Source organism: Notolepis coatsorum (genome assembly GCF_963971535.1).
Source record: "Notolepis coatsorum genome assembly, chromosome: 6".
Classification (NCBI taxonomy): domain Eukaryota; kingdom Metazoa; phylum Chordata; class Actinopteri; order Aulopiformes; family Paralepididae; genus Notolepis; species Notolepis coatsorum.
In genome coordinates, this window is record NC_140170.1 from 69,035,663 (window position 1) to 69,045,664 (window position 10,002).

The 10,002-nt window shown below is 46.1% G+C and overlaps 1 protein-coding gene across 1 annotated transcript in view; it reads left to right on the forward strand.

The window, feature by feature from the left end:
* The window catches only part of tfeb (transcription factor EB), a gene marked incomplete at both ends in the record, with an annotated part of 46,178 nt that overhangs the window by 18,503 nt on the left and 17,673 nt on the right, over positions 1 to 10,002 (forward strand). Inside the window, 3 exon segments of the mRNA XM_084315612.1 lie at positions 3,565 to 3,596; positions 3,598 to 3,667; positions 7,102 to 7,269. Coding sequence (XP_084171738.1) covers positions 3,565 to 3,596; positions 3,598 to 3,667; positions 7,102 to 7,269 — 270 coding nt within the window.

Here is a 10,002-nt window from a genome sequence, read left to right on the forward strand (position 1 = left end):
ACAGATATATATATATAATATTTATATATAGTATCTACAGATATGTACAGATATATAGTGTCTACAGATATGTGTATATATATATATATATATATATATATATATATATATATATATATATATATATATATATATATAGTATCTACAGATATGTACAAATATAGATATAGTATCTACAGATATGTATAGATATAGTATACCGATATGTACAGATATAGATATAGTATCTACAGATATGTATAGATATAGTATCTGCATATATGTACAGATATATATAGTATCTACAGATATATACTCTCTACAGATATGTATAGATATAGTATCTACATATATAGATCTAGTATACAGATATGGACAGATATAGATCTAGCATCTACAGATATGTAAAAGGAGTGGGCGTGCCTCTACGTAGTACGTACCTGCCCCCCGCCCCCTCGTCATCACTCTGCCAGCCCTCTCCCACCCACGTTAACGATGTAACTCTAGTCCGCTAGTCTACACGCACACCGTGGCTGTAATCAGAGTGGCTGTAATCAGTGGCTGTGGTCATGGAGGCACACCGGTCGTAGCCTGGAGGGGACGTGTGTTTTTGTTTTTGCTTTCGTTGTCCGCACAACGGGGGCCCGGGGCCACACTATACATAGCACCTTTCTTACTATAATTATATAATAATTATAGACTGAGCAGAGAATTGATATTTAAACTAAACTAAACTAAAACTATTTAATAGATTTAGTCATTAAAATCTATGGAAAAAGAAAAGATTGTAATATATTTTTGAGAGAGAGAATATTGTGGTTTGAAATGTGTGAATAGAGGACTGCCACAGGTATGAGGTACCCAGGGCAGGCCTTTGATAAACACACATTGTGAATAATAACGGCAACAATATCACCACCACCACCAACAACCACACAGCAATTGAAGGGCCAAGCACATAGCTAATTTAAACATTGACCCCCACATGATAAAATAGACGAGAAGAAAGAAGATAATTTTTTTAATTTTTTTTCCATAAAGATCGCTACACTGGTGGAAAATAGATGTGCAAGAATACTCTCTTTTCCATTGACTACAATGTGTTAAATGATGGGAGACTCAAAGGTCCCCTATTGTAGACCTTTTCAACAAGTTAAATATGTCTTTGAGGTCCATAACACAGCCTCTATGCCCTGTTCCAGTCCTGTTCTCAACAGGCTGTTTGTGTCTGAGTGACTGTCAAATTAGGAGTCTCTGATCAAATATGACTCAAGATCCGGCAATAACATACCAAACCTACTAGGCTTGGGCGGTATCCTTATTTTCAAACCGGCAAACCTTTATGTTATAATACCCCGGTGCACGGTATTTGACGGTATGACTTTCATTTTCATCAGCGGGGGGGGGGGGGTTTACGTGTTACCAAGTAAACAAATCATCGTCAGCTCTCAGAATGGTAGTCCCGTCCCGCACCGGTAGAAGCCTGCACCGTTTTAGCGTTAGCATCTAGCCTATAGCCATGGCAGACTATTTGATTCCTTAAGGGCTAGAAATTGCCTGGGTTTTGGTGATATGCTCCCGAAATGCTCCCGTTGTTTGGCTACTTCTATGTGCAGTGAAAACTACTCGAATGCTTTATAACCTAGTCATTGATTTAGTTCAGGGTAATCTAAGATTAGCCGCAGAGCTAACGCTACTTAAACGTGAGCTAACGCTAGTTATTCAAGCTCAGTAGCTCACAGAGAGAGATAAACAGCTGACAGCGGATAGTACAGGACGGTACAAATACAATAAAAAGGCGGGTGGGGGCTGTTGTGTAAACCTTGTACTCTTTAGTTCACATAATTATAATAAGAGACGGATTGCCCCACAACAACACTGCTCTCGTCACAACGCTTTACGGTATTTTCACAGCACTGTCGTAACATTACCGTAAAACGTGAACACCGCCTGTGACCCACTCGCTCCACTAGAGCGGTCTCGCCCTCTGCTGGCGCGTGTGTGCACTACACTCAGTGTGTGCACTACACTCAAAACTCCGTTTCACTGTTATAGAAACTGAAGCGCATCTGTGATTTTGACGGTGACGGACGGTATTGAAAATCAATACCGTAGGTATTTCTAAATACCCTGGTATACCTTAATACCGTCATACCGCCCAAGCCTAAAACCTACCGCTGAATATGTTGTCAGAAACATATTTTAGGTTAAACTTTAGGTAGAAAAGATAACCACCATTTTGTACACGCACGTTTAACAATGAGGATACGCGTATACAAAAGAATATTTTTACAATATTTGACATTGATTAAACACAATTTACAGTAAATATGTGCATTACCTTGTGCAATAAAATGTGTAATTCCTTTAATACTTCTGATTGTACCCATCTGACAATAATGTGTGGTGACATTTAAAAACATGTGTAGCTCTAGTCTGGCTTAATTAGTTTTGCCGTCTAGTCTATAAAAGTCTATGCAAGGTGACATCACAAATTCCACATCCAAGTGACATCACAAATCCGAGGGTTCTCCCTGGTTCTCTGCTCTCTAGCTTCAGGAGAGAGCGGTGCAAGGCCCACGCAAGGCCCGTATCTATCAAACCTCTTAGAGTAGAAGTACTGACCCAGGATCAGACTTCTCAGGTCACACGGCCATCTACCCCCCCCCTCATGTCTGACGGGTCTCAGATCAGCCCTCTTGATAAATACAGGATCTGATCCGTCACCCCGGACACACATGTGGACGAACTCTTTTAGACGGACTGTGGCGCCGAGCCCCTTCTTGAGGCGAATCTGTGCCATTGTTTTGATCAGATTATTGAAAGCCTTTCGAGGCTGGTTAAGCTCGTTGATTAGACTGTTCATGCATGAAGCGGGGGCGGCCGGTCATATGACTCCGGCTAATGAACAGATCGACGTCGTCTGGAGAGACGGTCATTCGAGGCCTCCTCCCGCACGCGGACAGAGGAGCGACATTGTGTAGAAAACGTCTTCCTCTTCCGCTAGACTGCCAACGGCTGAGGGAGCGGATTAGTGTCGTATATAAATCATGACTAAACCTCTCTCTCTCTCTCTCTCGCTTGCGCGCGCGCGCGCGCGCGCGCGCGCTCTCACACACACACACACACACACACACACACACACACACACACTTCCACCTTCCCAATTTTCTCTCTCTCTTTATCTCTCTCTCACTTCACCTTCCCAACTGCATGGTAGGCAGGGACTACAGATGAAAACTAGCACATTAGCTAATTCTGGCACATTTACATTGATGTGGAAACTGAAGATGTTGATTAATGTGCACTGTCCCTGGGTAAAACAAATTAATAATTAATTCTCTCTCTCTCTCTCTCTCTCTCTCTCCTCTCTCTCTCTCTCTCTCTCTCTTCACTCTCTCACTCTCTCACTTCACCTTCCCAACTCTCTCCTCTCTCTCTCTCTCACTTCCCACCTCCCCAACTCTCTCTCTCTCTCTCTCTCTCTCCCCCCTCTCTCTCTCTCTCTCTCCCCCCTCTTCCTCTCTCACTTCCCACCTCCCCCAACACACTCTCTCTCTCCTCCTCCTTCTCTCCCCCCTGCAGGTCTCTCCCTCTCTCGGGCTGGACTGCGGTGCGTGGCAGCGGCTCGCCCTCCCCTCCCCCCCGCCCCCCCGAGATGGCCTCGCGCATTGGGCTGCGCATGCAGGTAAGAACAGGAGCGCGCGGAGCCCGGCGGCCCATGCTGACCTACACAAACCCAGTTTATAGTGCAGTCCAGTCCACACGGTGGGGTGTAAAGTACTTGAGTAATTGTACTTCGTTACAATACTTAAGTACTGTTTTTGGGGATTCGTACTTTACTCGAGTATTATTAGGTTTGTATACTTGTACTTTTACTCCATTACATTTCAGAGGAAAAAATACATACTTTTCCTTACATTTAAAATGCAGACCTACAAAGTGCAAATCTTGCAGGTCCAATCATTTTAATTAGTATATGTGTTTCTCTGCCCGAACTAACATTAACGTTATTATTTAAAAACAGCCAATCATTTAATTTAATTTCAACCTTTATTTAAAATCGTAAGCATCTGAGGTTTCCCTCATTTACAGAAACGACGATTGTACAGTACATAATAAAAACAATATTCACAGACATTTAAACACCAGAGTAAAACAAATTAAAAACGTTTAAAAATAATTTTAAAATATCAACTAAAACAGTTACAGGTAGTCACACAATGGTCTGAAATCATACTTTTAAACATTCCAAGGGAAGGGAGAACCTCCAATTTTTTGCGTGAGTTGAAGGACATTCCATGAGTTGGAGGCATCAAAGGAAAAGGCTGACTTCCCTAGCTCAGAACAAATCTGAGGAACCCTAAGAACCATCCAGTCATTCGATCGAGTTGAATAGGTTCCAATATTCCAATCTAACAGTGAGGAGATATAAACAGGTTGTTTACCAATAAGGGCTTTAAAAATAAATAAATACCAGTGTTTGTTGCGCCTTTCTGCAAGAGAAGGCCAACCTACCCTATCATACAGGACACAATGGTGAGTATCATATCTGTCACCAGTTATAAATCTGAGAGCTGAGTGATATGCAGAATCCAGAGGTTTAAGAGTTGATGCCACAGCATGCCTATAAATTACATCACCATAGTCCAAAACTGATAAAAAGACTCAAATCAAATCCCCATCAATGGAAAATGAACCTGCTCATATCCATGCTGATTGGTTCTTGTGCAACACTAGATTAAACACCTGCTATCAGAAGAATAGACAGTCAGATTATTTTTTTTACTTTTACTTTTTAGTACTTAAGTACATTTAAAAGTAGAAACTTTTGGACTTTTACTCGAGTGTGTTTTTAGCCAGATACTCTGACTTTTACTTGAGTACGATTTTGAGACGGTACCCATACTTTCACTTAAGTATAATTTGTGGGTACTTTTTATACCCCTGCACGGTGTAGGCACGACGAGGGTATTACGAAGACGTCAAATGTCACGGCCCGATTCAAACCCGGCACGTTGTAATTATAGCCGGTTACACACACACACACACACACACACACACACACACACACACACACACACACACACACACACACATTAGGTTTTGATTGGTATGGTTATTCCGTCTGGTCAATTTCAAGGCACGATTTCACGGTATCAGTGAGTATCGCTATGCGGAGCATGTGCGTGTTTACTGCGCGCATTCCTGCCTGGTCATATATTTCAGTGACATGTCCATAGGATTAGAGGACCTGCGGGACTCCCCCTGCCGGGGGGGGGGGGGGGGGGGGGGGCAGCTGGCAAAATATCGTCCCAATTTACGCCGCAACGGGTAGCCGCCAGGCACCGGGGCACAGCCGGGGTTTTGCTCAAAGGCACATGGGACCTTTTTGAATCCTAGAGGTGTGCGCACGTTTTTATAATGGTAATAATACATTCTGAATACCCAAAGTCGCTTTACACACACACACACACACACACACACACACACACACACACACACACACACACACACACACACACACACACACACACACACACACACACACACACACACACACACACACACACACACTGACATAATTTAATAGATTTGTTTATTTGGACGGGACAATGCAAAATTAATGAACAGATTCAGATTCAGAGTTTTATTTGCCACATGGAATCAATACAATCAGAGTTTCTTCATTACACAATCATAAATATCATACCATGGACAAAAGGAGCAGGAAGAAGAATAAATCTTATAGTTGACTGCCCCTTATTCCTAAACTAACACTGTGGAGTGTAAAAATTGCCGGATTTAGCACGAGGCTAATTTCCATCCGTTGTCCCCAAACATAAAAACAGGACTCATAGAAACGGTAAGAAATGTACAAATACATAAAAACAGGACTCATAGAAACGGTAAGAAATGTACAAATACATAAAAACAGGACTCATAGAAACGGTAAGAAATGTACAAATACATAAAAACAGGACTCATAGAAACGGTAAGAAATGTACAAATACATAAAAACAGGACTCATAGAAACGGTAAGAAATGTACAAATACATAAAAACAGGACACGTAATTTTTTTTACAAATACATAACAGCAATACACAAAATACAACACGAAGTAATGTTAACAACAATTCAAATTTGAGATGGAGGGATGATGATGTGATGTGAGCTTGAAATGGTCGGTCTCGAGGGTCTGCTTGTTATATGATCCGTGGACTCCAGTGAAGTAAATATGTGACGTCACGCTGTGTCTCCAGTAAAGTAAACATGTCTCCGTCTCCAGTAAAGTAAACATGTCTCTGTGTCTCCAGTAAAGTAAACATGTCTCTGTCTCCAGTAAAGTAAACATGTCTCTGTCTCCAGTAAAGTAAACATGTCTCTGTGTCTCCAGTAAAGTAAACATGTCTCTGTCTCCAGTAAAGTAAACATGTCTCTGTCTCCAGTAAAGTAAATATGTCTCTGTCTCCAGTAAAGTAAATATGTCTCTGTCTCCAGTAAAGTAACCATGTCTCTGTCTCCAGTAAAGTAAACATGTCTCTGTCTCCAGTAAAGTAAACGTGTCTCTGTCTCCAGTAAAGTAAATATGTCTCTGTCTCCAGTAAAGTAAACGTGTCTCTGTCTCCAGTAAAGTAAACGTGTCTCTGTCTCCAGTAAAGTAACCATGTCTCTGTCTCCAGTAAAGTAAACATGTCTGTCTCCAGTAAAGTAACCATGTCTCTGTCTCCAGTAAAGTAAATATGTCTCTGTCTCCAGTAAAGTAAACATGTCTCTGTCTCCAGTAAAGTAACCATGTCTCTGTCTCCAGTAAAGTAAATATGTCTCTGTCTCCAGTAAAGTAAACGTGTCTCTGTCTCCAGTAAAGTAAATATGTCTCTGTCTCCAGTAAAGTAAACGTGTCTCTGTCTCCAGTAAAGTAACCATGTCTCTGTCTCCAGTAAAGTAAACGTGTCTCTGTCTCCAGTAAAGTAAATATGTCTGTCTCCAGTAAAGTAAACATGTCTCTGTCTCCAGTAAAGTAAATGTGTCTCTGTCTCCAGTAAAGTAAACGTGTCTCTGTCTCCAGTAAAGTAAACGTGTCTCTGTCTCCAGTAAAGTAAACGTGTCTTTGTCTCCAGTTGATGCGTGACCAGCTCCACCATGAAGAGCAGCGTGAGCGCCAACAGCAGCAGAATGCAGCCCTGCAGTACATCCAGCAGCGCACGCCGGGTCCCGCGGTCCCCACCCCCGCCATCAACGCCCCCCAGCACTACCAGAACATGCAGGTCCCTGTGGAGGTGCTCAAGGTCAGTATGTGTGGGTTTATTTTTGTGTGTATTATTTTTTATTATTTTCTCTCTTTGCCTTTCTCTCTTTTCTCCCATCCCCCCATTGAGTCATTATGCCAATTCCCTTCCTGGTTGTTGCGCTGCCCTACTATTGGTCTAGGTAGTGTGTAGGCCAGTGGTTCCCAAAGTGGGGGTCGCGAGATTATTTCCAGAATGTATTGATCTCATAGAATGTGTGAAATAGGCCTATAATTAAAAACAATTCAATACATTGGACTGGTAAAAGAAATGCTTTTGAAATGTAAAATAATATATATAACATATTCAGCCTAAGGATTTGCTACATAATGCACGTCATGCTCGCTGCCCACCTCTCCGATCCCGACTGGATAACAAGGCTAGCATATTTGTCTTGCATATTTGCTAAAATGAATGGACTTAATCTGTCACTACAATGTGTAAACGCAACCATCCTGTCTCTCAATGATAAAATAAGCGCTCACAAGGAAACCCAGAGGAAATCAAGCGACCGAACCTTAACACATTCCCTGCCACGCTTATATCCATCAATGTTTGATCACTGCCACCAGTCTAAGCCTATGGAGATGTTCACCTTCTTTGCAGGGCTATAACTTTTTAAATTGTATTGCTAAATTGACATTACTATGGCCCATTCAACATCGATTATCTATCGTTCAGGATGTAGGAACGTTTTACTTTTTCATTCATAGGTTCATATGAAAATACTGTCTAGAATATAAATATGTTTTTATCATTTTCTGCAGTAATTCCTAGAACGTGAGATATAGGCATAAACGCATATATAGATTATCAAATGCTGTTTGTTGGCGATACACGCTATATTAAAAATGTCAACTGTACACGATCCTAAACATTATGACTGATCATGCGTGGGTGAACGGGGGGGGGGGGGGTCGTTTATAATTCCCTGATCGTCGGTAAATGCTTTATGTAGTATGGGTGATATATTGATCGGAGCAGTTTGCATGGATAATAATAAACAAACATGCTGAAAATGACGTCAGCGTCCTCTTACCGTTGGCCGGTGAGACTGGAGCAAAAAGATCCCACTTATTTGACGGCGATCGAGTCCCGCGACAATATGCGAGTGCCGGACGCATTTCCAAGACGCACCGAGTGCAGGGTGGAGGCAGCAGGTAGCAGCAGCAGGGTGGAGGCAGCAGGTAGCAGCAGCAGGGTGGAGGCAGCAGGTAGCAGCAGCAGGGTGGAGGCAGCAGGTAGCAGCAGCAGGGTGGAGGCAGCAGGTAGCAGCAGCAGGGTGGAGGCAGCAGGTAGCAGCAGCAGGGTGGAGGCAGCAGGTAGCAGCAGCAGGGTGGAGGCAGCAGGTAGCAGCAGCAGGGTGGAGGCAGCAGGGTGGAGGCAGCAGGCAGCAGCAGCAGGGTGGAGGCAGCAGGTAGCAGCAGCAGGGTGGAGGCAGCAGCAGGGTGGAGGCAGCAGGGTGGAGGCAGCAGGGTGGAGGCAGCAGGTAGCAGCAGCAGGGTGGAGGCAGCAGCAGGGTGGAGGCAGCAGGGTGGAGGCAGCAGGGTGGAGGCAGCAGGTAGCAGCAGCAGGGTGGAGGCAGCAGGGTGGAGGCAGCAGGCAGCAGCAGCAGGGTGGAGGCAGCAGCAGCAGGGTGGAGGCAGCAGGGTGGAGGCAGCAGGGTGGAGGCAGCAGCAGGGTGGAGGCAGCAGGGTGGAGGCAGCAGGTAGCAGCAGCAGCAGGGTGGAGGCAGCAGCAGGGTGGAGGCAGCAGCAGGGTGGAGGCAGCAGCAGGGTGGAGGCAGCAGCAGGGTGGAGGCAGCAGGGTGGAGGCAGCAGGTAGCAGCAGCAGGGTGGAGGCAGCAGGTAGCAGCAGCAGGTGGAGGCAGCAGGGTGAGGCAGCAGGTAGCAGCAGCAGCAGGGTGGAGGCAGCAGGTAGCAGCAGCAGGGTGGAGGCAGCAGCAGGGTGGAGGCAGCAGGTAGCAGCAGCAGGGTGGAGGCAGCAGGGTGGAGGCAGCAGGTAGCAGCAGCAGGGTGGAGGCAGCAGCAGGGTGGAGGCAGCAGCAGGGTGGAGGCAGCAGGTAGCAGCAGCAGGGTGGAGGCAGCAGGTAGCAGCAGCAGGGTGGAGGCAGCAGCAGGGTGGAGGCAGCAGCAGGGTGGAGGCAGCAGGGTGGAGGCAGCAGCAGGGTGGAGGCAGCAGCAGGGTGGAGGCAGCAGCAGGGTGGAGGCAGCAGGGTGGAGGCAGCAGCAGGGTGGAGGCAGCAGGGTGGAGGCAGCAGCAGCAGCAGGGTGGAGGCAGCAGCAGGGTGGAGGCAGCAGCAGGGTGGAGGCAGCAGCAGCAGCAGGGTGGAGGCAGCAGCAGGGTGGAGGCAGCAGCAGCAGCAGGGTGGAGGCAGCAGCAGGGTGGAGGCAGCAGCAGCAGCAGGGTGGAGGCAGCAGCAGGTGGAGGCAGCAGGGTGGAGGCAGCAGGTAGCAGCAGCAGGGTGGAGGCAGCAGGTAGCAGCAGCAGGGTGGAGGCAGCAGGTAGCAGCAGCAGGGTGGAGGCAGCAGGGTGGAGGCAGCAGGTAGCAGCAGCAGGGTGGAGGCAGCAGGTAGCAGCAGCAGGGTGGAGGCAGCAGCAGGGTGGAGGCAGCAGGTAGCAGCAGCAGGGTGGAGGCAGCAGGTAGCAGCAGCAGGGTGGAGGCAGCAGGTAGCAGCAGCAGGGTGGAGGCAGCAGGTAGCAGCAGCAGGGTGGAGGCAGCAGGTAGCAGCA